This window comes from Brassica rapa, chromosome A07 (genome assembly GCF_000309985.2).
Source record: "Brassica rapa cultivar Chiifu-401-42 chromosome A07, CAAS_Brap_v3.01, whole genome shotgun sequence".
Taxonomy (NCBI): Eukaryota; Viridiplantae; Streptophyta; class Magnoliopsida; order Brassicales; family Brassicaceae; genus Brassica; species Brassica rapa.
This window is the reverse complement of record NC_024801.2, coordinates 12,102,027-12,118,897: the sequence shown is the minus strand read 5'-3', so window position 1 is coordinate 12,118,897 and position 16,871 is coordinate 12,102,027. Positions and strand designations below refer to the sequence as shown.

Here is a 16,871-nt window from a genome sequence, read left to right as displayed (position 1 = left end):
AAGTAAATAGAGCCAATTAGAATGATTTGACATTATATTTTTGTAATTATCAAACCAATGTTTTGGAAATATTCAAATTAGTTTAATTTAAATACAAGTGGTATAACTTAAAATAACTTAAATCAACGATTTTGATTAGGATTACCAAAGTTAAACTTATGAAACCAGTTCACAAGGTCACACAATTCATAGCATATTTTTACTGTTACTCTTTAGCATATATTCATTTCCAAACCTAACGAAACATCGTTAACCCTTCTTTTGCAAATCATGACGTAGCAACTACATTAAGTTTGAAGGCTTCCCTTCTGCTGCTACAGCGGGTGCAGCCCCATAAGAGGCATTCACTAGTTGCGCTGCAGCACGGGCTGCAGCAGTCGCATGATCAGCGCTAGCTATAGCAGCCCGAGCTCTCTCCATTACATCACTGTGATCTCGTCTTGTATCAGGAGGCGCTTGAGAAGCTACATGCAGCTTAGGTGATGATGACATGTTTTTGCTCACTGGGTTTTGAGCTTGAAGCTTCTGGAGTCTCAGCGTGGCCTCTGCAGGCAGAACCTCGGCTTCCCTAGAAACCAAAGACTGAGCGTGGCTCTGTTGGGACGGTCTAGATTCAGAGACACTATCTTGACGATGTATTTGCTTAGCTCCACCCTACAAATGTCATTTTCAACCAAACCATCAACTTTATAAAGAGAATTCATTTGAACCAAACTCAACATTCACGGTAGCCGCAAGACGTGGAAAGATTATGATTCTATTGTAACGCAGAAATATATTTATTGCTCCTTTTGCCTATTGAATACTACTATCTCTGTTCTTTAAAAATAGATTTTCTAGTGTATTCACACATATTAAAAAGCAAATCAAATCACCATTATAAATCTATTATTTTCTACAATTCTCAATTTTCAATAATTTTTAACCAAAAACAATACAATAAACTCAATTAAATTTTTTAAAGTTTACAATTTCCACATAGAAAACATTTTCTAAAACAATTTCTTTTCTAAAACATCTATCTTAATGGAACAAGAGAGTACTATCTAGTGTCTACAAGATAGATGAACAACAAATTTAGATTATAAAAGTTTCCAATTCAATGTCATATTATTTCTATAAACTTGGTGCATGTTACCAACTAGCATTCTTTCAAAACTGGAAAAACAAGTGTTGAGCAAGAAGTACCAGTAAGTCTTCATGGCTCTTCATGAACTCAGCTTCAGTGGCAGAAGAGTCCCAATTCAAACTGTACTCCTTGGCAATTTCCTTCAAAACCTTGAGCCTTGTCTCTCCGGACGGACTTGCGGGAGAAAGCTTTTCAATAATCTGCTCAGAAAACCGAAACAATCCAACTAGTTAAGCATCACTACATTCAAGAACGCAATTCAAACATGAATAAGAAAGAAGTTAGTATTACTAACTGTACGATTGACACCAGAATCAGGACGGAGCTCAGAAGAAACCATGATAAACTCTTTCCCATATTTAGTACCGAAAAGATTCTTAAGCTGAAGAAGATCAGGCACTTCAGAGCACCTGGGAGCAGCAAAGATAATGCTAGCAATAGCTTCTCTCAACTCTCTCGGACATTCCCTAATTCCATTACAATCCCAAACACACATATAAGAATCACTTCGTAAGAACTCAAATCACAGATAAAAACTCCAAAGACTCACTTTTGACTTTCAAGAATTGGAACACGAGCAAGTACAAACTCGCAGAACAGCTCTAGTATCTCATAAGCTGCCCATAAGTTCATTTCTCTGATCACATGCTCCACCTAATCTCAGACAAGGAAACATATCGATTGTAAGAAAAAAAAACAACACTACACGATGTGAGTGTGATGATAAGATGGTGAGAGACAAGGAAAGGAAGGAGACCCTGATTCGAGCGATTGGTTCCTGTCCTGCTTGTAAGAACTGAGCTATCTCCTTCTTCATGTGTTTGAGATGCATGTCTCTCTTGTTTTGTAGTAGTTTCATCCGAGCTATCGCGAAGTTTAAGGATGTTTTGCTGCAAAGAACATAAAATTCGTTGAAGAAAAGATCATTTGATTGGATTGATTGATAGAATTGTGAAGAAGCTTAGCTTCACAATCCGAATCGTAAACGAGATCATAGTATAAGGCTAAAGCGAAGAAGAAGACGGAGGAGGAGGAGGAACCATTTGGCGCCGAAGACTCCACGGTTGAAGAGTTGGTTTAGCAGCGACATCGGATCTGATCGGAGCGGAGGAATCTACCGGTTGGTGAAGGTCTTTCAATGGTGATCGATCGGTTGATTGACGAAAAGGGAAACGAACATAGTGAGATAATTACCTGCGGCGCGGTGCAGGGGTATAACGGTACGTGCATAAGTGTATCCAGTAATAAGCGCGTGATAATCGTTGCTCGAAACGAGAGTAGGAGTCATAAGATGTGTTTTTGAGTGGTAAAATGTGTATATCATTGGGTTTGGAATTGACTTCCGACCAATCACAGAACCGACAAGTGGATGTCTCATCATCGAATATATGATACCAAAAATTCTTTTTTTTGGGGCTTCCACTGGATTTAGGGAAATTTGATACCAAAAATTCTTCTTTTTTTTGGCTTGCAGAAAAGTTATCCCTATCAGGGAAGGTAAAAGTCATACTTGGTAACTTATGGTTCAGTGATAAACTGATAATATTCTTTGATACATAAAATTAAAATCTTGTCTCTTCTTATCTTCTCGCTGAAATCGCAGCTTGTTTAACTGTCGTGATTATTTATCTTGGTCGCGATAATAGTAAGAGGAAAGAATGCGAGAAAGAGTGATTAAAATGTTAAGAGGCACTCAAGTTTCTACGTAAACCTCTCTTTTGTGAGCAGTTCCAGAAACTAATGAAGACAGCCAGGAAACTTCAAGCTTCTTGAAGGCAGCTCAGTTTGAAAGACGAGCTCTCTCAGCTTGTGAAGATAGTTTTTGTTTTTCCAAAGAAGTGGTTCACTTTACTGTTGATGAGACCAACATAGTTCAAGAGTCTTGAGGTATTCTTGTCGGGTTTTTCTTTTACAATTGAAATATATTTGATTATATGCTATGAGATAATGTTTCTTGATGCACATAATCTCTAGGTTTTCTTCCTGGGAAAAAGTACAAGATACTTTGGAAAAGAGCAATGTGAATTTAGGCTCCTCAAAATACTTTGAAAGAGATGGGTTTTGTTCGAGTAGCCAAGATCTCAAGAAACTCTTTTCTTTTTTGGTAAACAAGATCTCAAGAAACTCTTTTCTTTTTTGGTAAACAAGATATCAAGAAATTTATCTTGTGTGTTGTCTGTTTTGAAAGTAATATATAGTTTAGGGGTTACAAGAAAGTCGTTCTTTTCCAAGCACGGTAATTAAAAAGGAGGTTTGGCAACACACATAGGAGACCTAGTGAGCTGGCTATCGGCTGGCCAAAATCTAGGCTCCAGTACTGGGGGTGGTGGCTTCCGAACCTTCTCGCGCAACGAGATATTAACCCAATTGGCGCAAAATCAGCCGTTCTCTATTCGATAGTTATTAATAAATTGCAAGCTATATGTTATTCCGTTCTAAAATTATAGATTCCATATTACGATAAATCCGCCGCCAAATGGTTTATACTTTATAGTAAAGTTATAATGAATTTTGATCAATATGTGGCTAAATTCCCCTAAATAACGCTAAATCGTAAATGTGGTAGGGGACTTCGTCAAATATGAAACGTGCATATCACATATGGCAAGCAGCTGACTCATGTAACGTGGGCTCTTATCTCTTCTGGCCTGCACTTCCTCGAAAGCATCCGCCGCCACCTTTTTCCTACGCGTTCTACAATTCTATCCTATACTTATCTGCCACATCATATGTATCTTTCTTTCTGTTAAATACGCGCGTGACCACTAAAGCCAAAACCTCTTCTCTTTCTCTAACTCTCTTTCCTCGTTATAACCAAGCAAAAGAAACTCAATCTTCAATCCAAGAAAAACCCTCATGGAGGTACCGGTGATTAACAGAATTAGCGACTTTGACGTGAAGATAAACTCGATGAACGACCCGTCGTTATTACCTCGACCGTTTGCCGTCTCCGGCGTTGGAAAGTTACATCATGCTTATTGTTTCTTGAAATTGGGCGCTTTATTGCTACTTTCATTTTTCGCTTCATTCACCATTACTAGAATCAAAAGGTTAGTCCTTAGGTTAAGAAATGTAGACGCGTCTCTACCTTCCCAATTTCTTCTCTATGATTACGACAGCGACTCCGACTCATCTTATTCCTTAGACTCCTCAGACGATGAAGAAGACGATGATGACAAAGAAGACGACTCGGTCAATGGAGATTCACGCGTTAAAAGATTTAGTTATTACGAGGACAATGACGACAAGGGTATAGATGGAAATGTACCATGGCTGCGTCGGTGCAGTGGTAGCTTCGGCGACTTGTTGTCGTGGCCTGATCTTGGTGGGTTCAGCTCAAGTGGAGTCGTAAAGCTATGGGACAATCTTGATCTAAAAGGAAGTCATGATGCTGTGGCTTCTTTCTTCAACAAGTACGGAGTTTCCTCGTCCTTGTCTCCGGCGGTTTTATTAGCCGCGGAGAAGAAAGGCTCCGACGCCGTGGAAGTGAGTGCGTGGGATGCACGCGAAGGTTTCAGAATGCCTACTTTGCTCGCGGAATGGAGACAGCCGGGGAGGTTGCTAGGGAAGATCGTAAGGGTTAACGCCGGTGGCGTTGACAAGATCTACGTTGAGGATGACGCCAACGGGGAGATAACGGTTGGAGACATGAGGATGGTTAACGGTGCGATGACGGAACTGACTGAGTCAGACGTTGTTACAATGGTGAGACGCCGTCGGTGAAGCTGATGATTCTCTTTGGGAGTTGTATTAATGACAAATGATTGGTACGGTCCGGTCTAGTATAAACCAAATTAAGATTCAAAGTAAACTGTAAATGACCTCAAGATTTTTTTGTAAATATTTTGCTATCATGTATGTAGATTTTATTTCAATAATGTTATTTTAGTGTAAAAAGTACTCTCTCTTTCTAATAGATTTATATTCTAGAAAAAACTTTTGTTTCAAAAAAATACATATTTTACATTTTCAATGTAGTTTTTGTCAACTAATAATGAAAAATTGTGAAGTTCAAAAACATTAATTGCATTTTTTTAAAATTTATTAGTTTAAAAATATAAAAAATATAAAATTACAAAAAACTATATATTTATAGCTAAATTTTAATATATTTTATTAAAAAGTGAAAAAATTCTAAAACATGGATCTTTTAGAACGGCTGGAGTATTTATTATTTACTTTCAATTTTTCAAAAAGGAAAATAATCTTTGAAACTTACTTTTATTGCCTCATCCTACTATATAAAAGTTACTAATTTTGAGGCTTCTTAGAAGTGCCACATAGGACAAAATATTCTTCACCAATCAAACTGCCACGTCATCGCGAATGTTTAGATGATGGGTCTCGAACCATCCAAACCCATCAAAATAGTCAGCCCATTGTATAACTTATAGCTTCTTTTTCTTTAGTCTACTCACCTCAGACGTCTCCAACGACTCCAAAACTGTTCGTCTACCCAACTTCATCGGTGTAACTCCTACGACTACAACAATGGCACTTCAATGCTCCATTATAACTCATCAAGTGAAGACTCTTTGTACCTCTCCACATCACTCCTCTCAATCTCTTGTTCAGTTCCTTAAATTTGATTTGTCACAAAAAGTCAGTGCATCAGATAGTTTTTGAAATTCAAATAATACTAGGTGTGTTCCTGCACCATGTGCAACATAAATTTTTTAAAAGTTAAATTATATTTAAAATGAAATTTATTAATATTATATATTTTATTATTTTTGACTAATATTTAATATAAAGTTGATTATTTTTGCGACTATAATGTTTGCTATTGTGATCAACACCTTTTTACAGTACTCTGTCTGTATCTTTTTTATTAGTCATCTTCCTGTTCTTTTTTTTTTTGGTAAAATTATTAAAAAAAAGAAGACTGAAGCTAAAATCAATCTTTTTGTTCTTGATCATTCACGTTATCTTCAAAGTCAATAACATGGCCAACGTAAATGATCGACGTTGAGATTTCAGCTTTTCTGATTTTTACTATTTTAATGTTTCAATATAATTTAAATATTCTCTTTGTTTTATAATATAATGGTTTAAAAGTATTTTTTTTGGTAGGGAAATTGTTTTTATATTTCAATGTAACTTTATATTTATTGGATATTGTGTGGCCAATTAAATTATGTAAATTACTGTGTAATTGATTAAATTTATATATTAAATGGCAGTTTTCTAAAGCAATAACTTTTAAATATTACAGATTTTAATTAAAAATGATTACATTTTGAAACAGATAGAGTAATCTACTAACTCTATATAGATATGAGGACAAAATTGTAAAGAGGTCTCATCTTGAATTTCTCTCATTCTATGCATTCCTAATTGGGAGGAGATAATCAACATCTAATTTTATGTTACTCTCAGTATATTAGAAATGGTCGAACCGTAAACCAATTAAGGATGATCTAAGGAAGACATAAAGATGTATTTCCAGTTATCACAAATATAGAATCAACTGACAACAACTTAATTATGTCCAGCGTAGGACAACATAGAAGAGTTTCCATACCTTCTAATATTATAATATCTCACTATATTAGTGGTTAAATAAGTTTTCTCTAGCACAAATACTCACTCCATTCTTAGAGTTTAAACTTTTCTATCTCATGATATTAGTAATTTGATCCAAAAAAAGAAGAAACGGTCGAACTGTACGTATAATTAGAAAAAGAAAACAAACAAAAATCAACCGACGACTTCAGGTATATGAAACAAAATTTGGAAATATCAATTCTCTGCAATTAAAGAATAATGCGATAAAATTGTAAAAATACAAAATAAAACAAAAAAAATACACAGAAAAAAGATTTAGGAAAATAAAATCATAATATAATTTCCTTAATTGATAGTGCTTTGCTACACTAAAAAGTCTAAATTTACAACATACACAGTTTTATTTACATCTTTAAACCTATTATCTAATTAAAATGATTTTAAAAAAAGTGCCAGCACGAAGAGTTAAAAAATATACTATAAAATATAATACATAACGTTAAAAATACATTATCACTGATCACTAAAAAAATCATGTTAGTAGTAATAAAAATGAAATAACAACACATTTATTAAAACCATAGAACGACACGCAATAAGGTGTTATTAAATATACAAATTACAAATTAAATATGCTCAACGCAAACACACATAAAAATGAGACATCATATTTGGATATATTTAAATAAATAATTTTAAATATATTATATTCTTGATAATTTTAAAATTACTTAAAAAGAAACTAAATTATTAAAAAATTAATATACAAATAAAACTAAAGCAATATTTTGTAACGTCAAAATAATAAATGAATAAAAAATATAGTATTTTAATAAAATAGATTTTAGATTTTAAAGACTTCTAATTCATGTAATATTACAAAATTCAAAATTTGTTTATTACAATTAATATTTTACATTAGATATATTAAAATAATATTCTAGATCGATATTCAATTGTCAGTTTTCAACTATTACACGTAAAAAAATATTGTTAAGTACGCATTTTTTTTTGAAAAAGAAGTTTATATTTTAAGTAGGTTATTGGAATACTTTTTCTTTTCGTAAATTTATTCGAGATGAGATTCCGATCTTTTAAACTAAGATAATTTGTGTTCTATACATAATTATATATTTTTTACATAACTCTAAAATTTTGGACTTGATTCTTCATATTTTATTAGTTAATTGTGTTGCATATAATAGAAATATTTACTTCAAACTAAAAATATAAAAAAATAATTTTAAAAATTAGTTATATATAATTTAATATAGAAAAATTCACATACAAATAAAAATGATAAATGTAACAAATTTAAATATATTATCTGCGCGTAGCGCGGAGAAAGGATCTAGTAGAGTTAAATTTTCTCCAATGGTTCACTCTATAATAGAGTTACTCTATAATAGAGTGAAATATAGAGTAATCTTATTTTTTTACTCCAAATATAGAGTGAAAAAATAAGAATACTCTATATTTCACTCTATTATAGAGTAACTCTATTATAGAGTGAACCATTGGAGAAAATTTAACTCTATAATAGAGTTACTCTATTTTAGAGTGAAATATAGAGAAAATTATAGAGTACCATTGGAGATGGTCTAAGGTTATCCACATGGTCAAAATAATCAGGACCAATCAAAGTGCCACGTCACTGGTGGAGTGGGCTTGCAATTAAAAAAATAAGTTGGCTGTCCAGCCCATTTGAACCATTTCGCAGCCCAATATGTTAATATGATACGGAAAGAAAAAAGGAAATAAGCTTAAAAATGCTTTTGGCTTTTGGAAACGGAAGAGTTAATTTGAAACCTAGAGCTAGAGAAAATAAAGATTCTGATTCTTCATCCTCTCCGATTCAATCCATCTTAATGGTAATCATCTTCAATCTCTCTCCATAGTTCTCACTCTTCCGTCTCTTGAAACTTTCGTCGCCGCGAGAGAGATTTTAAATTTGGGATTTCTCTGTATTCTAGGGTTCTAACGATTTGATTTAGGTTTCCTTCGATGCTAGCAAACTGAATCTCTCGATTTGAAAGCTGCATCTATATATATATATATGTCCCTTCGTCGAGCTGTAGAGAAAGTCATCAATCTCTGCAAATCCTTATATCTCAAAAGCTTTCACTGAAACGCTTCAAAGACATGGGATAACCAACATGCTGCTCTCCAATTTGAAGACCGGCTGTTGTAAGGAGACTGTTGTGACACGACTTCTACGGTTTTGGGAAGCAAGAACTGTGAAGAAAGGTGGAGGAGCTTATGGGTGTGGACATGGTGGTTTGTATATCTCATCTTTATTCTCTGATGTGCGATACTGGTTCGTAAATTTTAGGGTTTATATGAAGATCTTAGTTGCACATTCATTTGTTTTGATGATGATAGTTATGCGTTAGTTCTGATTTCAAAGAGATTGATTGTGATTTTTTTGGGTTTATAGCATGATCTCATTGAATGTGAATGATATTTGAATGTGTGAATAAACTCTGTTTTCAATTCGTTTTGTTGTGACAGATGCAATTCACCTGAGAACATACTCATTTGCACGCACCGTAACAAGGTGAAGCAGAACTTGCTATTAGAGGTACCTACACCCAATGCCATGGTAAAAAAGCCTCATGGGGCCAACGGATTTGAAAGCATCAGACTCAGGTAAAACAAACACTATACAAAACTAAAATAAATCATCTATAATCACCCGAAAGAATTGTTACGCATAACAATCAAACAAACATGATAAAACTAAAATAGATCATCTATAATCACCCGAAAGAATTGTTACACATAACAATCAAACAATCATGACAAAACTATAAAATACAATACATTAAATCATCGTACCAACTTTACATAAAGAAAAATCCATGAAACCCAAATCAATAGGAAAAATAGTTAACAACAATATAAAAAATAGTAGTTATTCATACTTTATATTTTCTTCAATGAAAAATTGAAATGGAAATCAAATAGGAATATAAATTATTACAATTACCAAAAATTTTAATATAATAATTTTGTGTTCTCTAACAAAAAACAATGTTAGTGGTTTTTTGTAACTTATGTTAGTCGTCTTTCCAATTCAAACCAACAAATTTAATAAAATTTACAATTTAGAATAAAAATAAATTTTATTTATTATTCCTAATATAAAGTAAATTTCAAATGTTTTATAAAATTATAAAATATTTTAATATAAAATAGTTTTAATGTAAACTCACCCGCCCGTAGGGCGGGCCAACCTCTAGTTACTCTTTAATTAGTGACCACAGAAATATAAATAAGTTAGAATATTAACGAAATCAGAGCATTCACAATATCTTGTAGAAAGCCTTTTGAATTTGGTTGTATAATGACTGATAGTTTAGTCTTTGTAGGAATATTTTTTCGTAATATTTCGAATAACAAATTGATGGTTTGTTGACAAATTTTTATTTCAAAATGGAAACGTGGCGCTTGGGTTAGAGAAGATATATTAGGGTTTGGCGAAAGTTATTGGTGTGAGAGATTTGACTTTTAAATCAACAACAATCATTCAAGTTTAGTCATCCTTTTATTTTTGTAATTTTAATTTGGAAGTCACGTAATTCATGTAGTTTACACTTTACATCTCACAAAAACAAATTATTCAAGGTTAGCCGTTACTTCAGTTTCAAAAAAAAAAGGGTTAGCCGTTACTTGATTTTTTACGATTCTCCTATCTTCGTATTGTATTTTTCTTCTTCTTAAACCTAGACTCATTCTCTCTAATATTCCATATTTGTACTCTTTGTATCATTTTTACTCTAAAATAGTTAAAACTAGGGACATGTCCGCACTTTGCAGAATATTGTTTTATTGCTGTTAATTATTATTTTTCGGATGATATAGTTAACTAATTATGTGATCGTTTTTATTTGCTATGAGTATTATTTTGTATTTTTATTATATTATGTAGTAATAGGTGATATGCTAATATATTATGTGTTTGTTTTTCTAATAGTGTGTTGTTGTGGGTATAATATTATGTGTTTGTTTTTTTATAGTATGTTGTTGTGGGTATAATAGTAATTATTAGTGGTGAAATGAGTTTGTGATGTAATGCAAATTGAATTTCAATAATTTTACATTTGTGCATTTGTTGATTCTAAGGCTAATAGTTTCTGGATAAAAATTAATATTTTTTCCAATTATTTGAACATTACTTTTTAAAGATGTTTTGTGCTCTCTCCCTATATTTTTACATTGAGCCATCACTATCTATGCATTTCGTTTACCTTTCCGGTGTGCTGTGAGTCTTTTTCTTACCATCACCGAAAAAGACTCACATATGTGCTATTGTTCTTCTTCACCTTTTTCTTCTCTTCTTCCTTAGATTTTGGCTCATGTTAGGAACTGCATCTCCTTAGGTTGGGTCAGAGTTTAGTCGTCTCTGAAGTTGTTTTATCGTCGTTGGCTTACCATCGATAGTCTTTTCTCGTCTTGGTTTTCAAGATATGGTTTTTGGTGATCTGACTTCTATAGCTCAAGGATGGCTCCACGATTTAATGATTTTGTTTTGTCTACCCTTCCATCTATGTTCCCTCATCTCGTTGCAGCTTTTATCGCTGCTTGTGTCTCTGTGACTCTCCTTTTCGCCATGTTTGGCACTCTCCAGGTTTGGATAGTGTTCTCCTCCGAGTATGCTCTGTAGATTTGGAAGATTGTTTCTGGTCTCAAGTCTTGGCTCTAGTTTCTTGGGGGTTAGCTTTCGTTCTCCCTCACTCACGTTGTTCTCTTTTTCTCTTGCTTCCCTTAGTATAAGTGTGTGATATTAGTCTCTTGGAGCTTTGGTCCCTTCTATCCAGAGCTTTGTGGTTCTTCATCGGCATAGGCGTCTTGTTTGTGCTTGTTTAGTTTGTGAGGTGCTTCTTACCTCTTAGCTGGTGGTTGTGATTATCGTTCGTTATGTATGTCTCTTCATGATTCGTGGTGATTTTTGCCTTCTGTTGATTATTCTTCCTCTAACCCGCTTTCTTGGTTCTTTGCATTGGTCATTGATCAAGCTCCTTTGTATTCGAGGGATTGCTTTATCTCAAAATTATCTTTCTACAATTTTATGATTTTTGATTGTTCTGGCCAAGATACTTTATGATAAAGTGGGGTAAGTTAGTTTTCGTTTTTGATCGCCTTTGAGCTCTATACCTTTATTGAGTTATTGTTACCTTGGTATTTTTTTCTCTGTGATTATGGAGGTTTTATGTTTAGATTATGTGTTCTGCTTTAGTTTAGTTAATATTAAGATAAATAATTAGTTGTAAATGAAATAATAGAAAATAGTAAATAATAATAAAATAGCAAAAGTTTATGTTATTTTTAGCTGTGAATAAATTAAATATTTAAAATACATTTATATTTTTTTTACTTATTTCTTTATTCGTTTTGCAATTTTTTGAACAATAAAATAGATTATCAAACTTCAAATGATGATGGTTAGTGTGAGAAGGATTAGATAGTGCATAATTAGAAAATAGTGAACCAAATTGCAATAATCTAAAAGAAGAAGAATCTAAAATGTAAAAAAAAAAAAGAGGACACATGTCAACAAATCCCTATTCCACGTCATAAGAAGAGAGAAAATTTTACTTTATATATAAGATTAAGCTAAAGTCAACTCCATAAAAAAATAACATTGAAAGTGCTCTAATCTTTTAACCTTTACTTATTTGAACATTGTAATATGTTTGGAAAATACCTATACACTATACAGTATTTATTCATACTACCACCACATATTATTTCCTATTAACATGAGATTTATCTCTATAGTGTGATTCACACACAAAGGTTCCCCTCAGCATTTAGATTTTTTTCTTTTTAGTACGAATTGATGGAGAAAATGCTTACAAAAAATATGCTAAGTACCGTCAAACATGAATCTTATATGACGACTGTGATGCAGTCAATGGTGAATCTTCATAAAGTAGATTGAATTGTCGGCTCTAGAATCGTTTGTAATATTTTTTATAATTTGTAATAGCATAATTATCCATCATAAAAAAAAAACTAAAAACTAAACCGAATAAAAAAGTTGCTCCAGCTCCAGGTATGGAAGACTTTCTTTAGGAGATTTACCAAAAGTAAAAACAAACAATGGCAGAAGAGAGTTGACCAACTTCAGTTTTTAAAAGGAGCTCTAAATTTAATATCCTAAAATTGACTTCCAACCAATCATCATAGACCCAAAAGTTCGTGCCTCATCATCCCGTACGTAATAATAGTATGCAAATTAGTTCCAAGGTTAGTCGTGGGAGTGATGTCAAGAACAAAGATAGTAGTCCTTAAGTTTGAAATGTTTTGCTTAACTATATGTTCATTTTAATTAATGATATATTGTATAACCGATTAGATTCATCATCAGTGAATAATAAAAAATCTTCAGTTAATCAAAAACTCTATAACTCGATACAATCAAATTAGTCGAAACATGAGCAGCAGCCCTCGTGTCGTCCTTATTCTACAGAGAACGTGTTTCATTAGCTCTACAAATCTTTTTAAAAACTTATTCTCTATTGTTCAAGTTGGTCGCCATCTTTAATAATTTCATAATCAAACATCTTGTCTTCTTTGGTGTATACCACAACATCATTATCAAAAATAATAATAAATCATATCATTTACATTTTACAATGATTTTTTGCTCGGGTATTATCTTTAAACCGGATAATTTAAAGAGCAGACAAAACCAAAAGTCTCTCTTTCAATGCTTATAACGTTTTAAAAATGGAAGATGGGCGATGCGTGGTCAAATCTTGATTCTTGAATATGCAACACAGTTCTATTGAATTGAAAGTTTCCCATTCCACCAGAGTCTCCGGTCAAACTCACCCTCATATCTTATTTTTCCAATAAAGCTGCAAGATTCAACGACTACTGCAAAAAAAATTTTAAAACTGCCATCACAAATCTTCATCATCTTCTCTTGTAACGACTCTTATTCCTCTGTAGCTCTGTCTGAATCCTTCAAAAAGTCAACGCACCTGTCTTAATACTGTTTAGACAAGGACCATCAAGGATAGGAGGAGAGTTATAATCCAATCTCTTCAAAGATAGAACCAAACTCTTGATACTCTTTGTAGATCACAACAACAAATGAAGACTATCTCTGTGTTGGCCTTCTTCTTCTTCCTCCTCTTTCTCATGGCAGAAGCTCAAAGCAGGAACCGGACACGTTGCCGCACATTCTCCTGTGGAAGCCTCGACTTCAAGTTCCCTTTCTTTAGGACAGACATGGAGTCACGATGCGGTTTGTTCAAGCTGAACTGCAGTGATCACCATTTTCCAGAGATACAGCTTGAGGAAAAAGGGTTATGGTATAAAGTCATAAGCGTCTCTCAAGCAAACACCATAACCATTACAGACCCAAGGCTTAACCAAAGCTTGGAAACAGGGTCCTGTACTGACTTGTCAAGCTTCTCTATTCCTGATTCTCCATGGCTCGAGTTGACCGATTTATACAAATGCAACAACAGTAGGAAGAATGGTTTCACTTATGCAAATTGCCAAGGAGGAGGAAGCAGCTTGTACTACTCCAAATTGGAAGAACATTCAGGGTGCTCAGTTATCAAGTCTCCAGAGAGCTGGGTGATTCCAAGAAACAAGAACCAGTCTAATCTTAATGCGACTTTCTCTCTTCATATAGACCTGCCTGGAAGCTGCCATCGCTGCTATAGACGAGGAGGAGAATGTAACATGATCAACGACAAGTTTCGCTGCACTGGGGGAACCAAAAGTATGATACAATACCATGAATGATGAATGAAACATTTGGAGTTGACAATAATTCAATTTTTACCTCTTCTTTGTTGCAGGACCAAACAACCACCAAGGAGAGAAGTTAAAGCTAGGATTAGGTAATAATTCAATTTACTTCTCCCAAGTTTCATCTTTCTCAAACTTTTGAATCAACTTCCTCTCTAACTCTATCCAGGAATAGGAGGATCTGTCATCTTGATAATCATCTTGGCGGCACTCTTTATCACCATCCATAGGATGCACAGAAGGAAAACAAGTTCAGATCTCCTATCTAGAAACAACTCCAAATCCGACGTCGAGTTTAGCAATGTCTTCTTTAAGCTACCAATCTTCTCCTATAAAGAACTTCAAGAAGCAACAGATAACTTCAGTAAAGACAGGTTACTAGGAGATGGAGGCTTTGGCACTGTCTACTATGGTAAGATAATCAAAGCACTACCCATTGTAGAAAGTGAAGTTGACCTATGCTTTTCTGATCTCAGGGAAAGTGCGTGATGGGCGAGAAGTTGCAGTGAAGCGTCTCTACGAGCACAACTACAGAAGACTCGAGCAGTTCATGAACGAGATAGAGATCCTCACACGTCTCCATCACAAGAACCTTGTCTCCCTCTACGGCTGCACCTCGCGCCGCAGCAGAGAGCTTCTCCTCGTCTACGAGTTTGTTCCAAACGGTACGGTTGCAGATCATCTCTATGGCGAAACCGAAAACTCGAGAAACAAATGCTTCTTAACATGGTCGATGCGCATGAGCATCGCCATAGAAACAGCTAGCGCGTTGGCTTACCTCCACGCTTCTGATATCATTCACCGTGATGTCAAGACTGCAAACATTCTCCTGGACGGTAACTTCGGAGTCAAAGTAGCTGATTTTGGGTTATCGAGGCTGTGTCCGAGTGATGTAACGCATGTTTCAACTGCTCCTCAGGGTACTCCGGGGTATGTTGATCCCGAGTATCATCGATGCTATCATCTAACCGACAAGAGTGACGTATACAGCTTTGGAGTGGTTCTTGTCGAGCTGATATCGTCGAAGCCTGCTGTTGATATAAACAGGTGCAAGAGTGAGATAAACCTGTCGAGCTTAGCTATAAACAAGATACAGAACCACGCGACACACGAGCTGATTGATAAGAGTCTTGGATATGGAAAGAATGAAGGAGTTTGTAAAATGACTACAATGGTGGCTGAGTTGGCTTTTAGGTGCTTGCAGCAAGACAGTACACTGAGGCCGAGAATGGAACAAGTTGTGCAAGAGCTAAAGGGAATCCAGAAGGAAGATCGCAAAGAAGAGACGCTAACTTCTTATCCTTCACCACCGGAGTGGGACGAGGCTTCGCTTATAAAGAATATGAAATTTCCACGTTCACCGATCTCTGTGACTGACCAATGGACAAGTAAATCAACTACACCGAATATTAGCGCCTACGACTGCTAAGATCCATCATGAGGTATTGGTTTATTCTCAATATAGCATGTAGTGAAGCCGTAGGTACTGAGAGAATGCACATAGTGACATAACTTGCACTACCTTTTGTTTATCATACTCATCATATGTAACTGTGTGTAATATTAACTCAAAAGGTTCTAACAAAAAAACAAAAATTTGACTCACATCTTAATTGATAGAGTTATAAACTGAGAAGTAGACCTGTGCATGATACCAGAATATCCATTACAATTAAAGACACAACAGATCCCTAATAGCAGAAGCATAGGAGATTATTGGGAAACTAATCTCATCCTATGACAAGGCAAAATTACTTGAAGAAACAAATTGTAACAACGTCCCGTGGATCCCAGACTGGTCCTGTAGGACATCAATCCTAACCCCTCACTTGTAAGCTCAAAGCTCTCTTCAAGTAGATTATTGGCACGCTTGGCACTCTTCGAACCCAAGACTTCATCCTTTAACAACATTCTCACTAGACGAGTTGTCACCAATTGACATGTAGATCAATTGGTGAATGTGTGGGAGGGTTGTTAAAAGGTGAGATCTTGAGTTCAAGTAACACCAAGCGCACCACAACCTAATTATGGAGTCAATGAGGGCTCATAAGTGAGGGGTTGGAGTCAATATTCTGCAGAGCCAGCCTGAAGACAATAGAACGTATAGAGTCCACGGGACGGATTGTCAAACGAATCTCAGCAGAAAAAATATAGTGGTTGGTGAAAGCCATTTCGATACATTCCACTAAAACCTATTATGTAGGCTTGTAATGATCACACTTCACACTACCTAAGAATTCGAACAGATGCAGCTTGTTAGAACCTATACGCATAGCTCCAGTGAGAGTCTTGATCGAACATGCAATGAGCTTCAATAACAAAAAATGTTGCATACACAAATCACGTATCATCATCACATAATTTGACCCAGGAAAGTTTCCCAAATAAAATCAACACCCACCAACTAGACTCAGGAAATCATAAGAAAGATAGTCAAACTGAAACTGGGGTGGCTCCGTCT

The 16,871-nt window shown here is 34.7% G+C and overlaps 3 protein-coding genes across 5 annotated transcripts; 2 read left to right on the top strand and 1 right to left on the bottom strand.

Annotated features, from left to right (window-relative positions):
* Positions 1-107: 107 nt before the first annotated feature.
* On the bottom strand, positions 108-2,415 carry LOC103829153 (IST1 homolog). Its single transcript, XM_009104817.3, has 6 exons — positions 2,170-2,415; positions 1,887-2,019; positions 1,680-1,783; positions 1,425-1,596; positions 1,189-1,329; positions 108-654 (listed from the first exon to the last, which is right to left on the bottom strand). Exons 1-6 carry the CDS (start codon positions 2,217-2,219, stop codon positions 283-285), a joined length of 972 nt encoding a protein of 323 aa, XP_009103065.1. The 5' UTR covers positions 2,220-2,415; the 3' UTR covers positions 108-282.
* A 192-nt stretch (positions 2,416-2,607) lies between these two features.
* Positions 2,608-5,093, top strand: LOC103829151. Of its 2 annotated transcripts, XM_033275411.1 has the most exons (3): positions 2,608-2,626; positions 2,858-3,016; positions 3,104-5,093. In XM_033275411.1, exon 3 carries the CDS (start codon positions 3,986-3,988, stop codon positions 4,850-4,852), a length of 867 nt encoding a protein of 288 aa, XP_033131302.1. In that variant the 5' UTR covers positions 2,608-2,626; positions 2,858-3,016; positions 3,104-3,985; the 3' UTR covers positions 4,853-5,093. The 2 variants fall into 2 exon arrangements, with proteins under 2 accessions (XP_033131302.1, XP_009103064.1); XM_009104816.3 differs by lacking the exon at positions 2,608-2,626 and having other exon boundaries at positions 2,659-3,016; positions 3,104-5,058.
* Positions 5,094-8,141: 3,048 nt separating this feature from the next.
* On the top strand, positions 8,142-16,017 carry LOC103829150 (LEAF RUST 10 DISEASE-RESISTANCE LOCUS RECEPTOR-LIKE PROTEIN KINASE-like 1.1). Of its 2 annotated transcripts, XM_033275165.1 has the most exons (5): positions 8,142-8,508; positions 9,149-14,381; positions 14,461-14,502; positions 14,580-14,822; positions 14,887-16,017. In XM_033275165.1, the coding sequence occupies exons 2-5, from the start codon at positions 13,742-13,744 to the stop codon at positions 15,837-15,839; spliced, it is 1,878 nt and encodes a 625-aa protein (XP_033131056.1). In that variant the 5' UTR covers positions 8,142-8,508; positions 9,149-13,741; the 3' UTR covers positions 15,840-16,017. The 2 variants fall into 2 exon arrangements, with proteins under 2 accessions (XP_033131056.1, XP_009103063.1); XM_009104815.3 differs by having other exon boundaries at positions 8,142-14,381.
* The last annotated feature ends 854 nt before the right edge of the window (positions 16,018-16,871 follow it).

Bases quoted from the DNA above. Each gene is read 5' to 3' on its own strand.
- LOC103829153 (XM_009104817.3), bottom strand. From the start codon at position 2,219: ATGTCGCTGCTAAACCAACTCTTCAACCGTGGAGTCTTCGGCGCCAAA. The intron at 2,020-2,169 runs GTTCCTCCTCCT...TGTTCTTTGCAG, and splicing joins GGAGTCTTCGGCGCCAAATG to CAAAACATCCTTAAACTTCG. The intron at 655-1,188 runs GTACTTCTTGCT...TGACATTTGTAG, and splicing joins AGAGCCATGAAGACTTACTG to GGTGGAGCTAAGCAAATACA.
- LOC103829151 (XM_033275411.1), top strand. From the start codon at position 3,986: ATGGAGGTACCGGTGATTAACAGAATTAGCGACTTTGACGTGAAGATA.
- LOC103829150 (XM_033275165.1), top strand. From the start codon at position 13,742: ATGAAGACTATCTCTGTGTTGGCCTTCTTCTTCTTCCTCCTCTTTCTC. The intron at 14,503-14,579 runs GTAATAATTCAA...AACTCTATCCAG, and splicing joins GAAGTTAAAGCTAGGATTAG to GAATAGGAGGATCTGTCATC. The intron at 14,823-14,886 runs GTAAGATAATCA...TTCTGATCTCAG, and splicing joins CTTTGGCACTGTCTACTATG to GGAAAGTGCGTGATGGGCGA.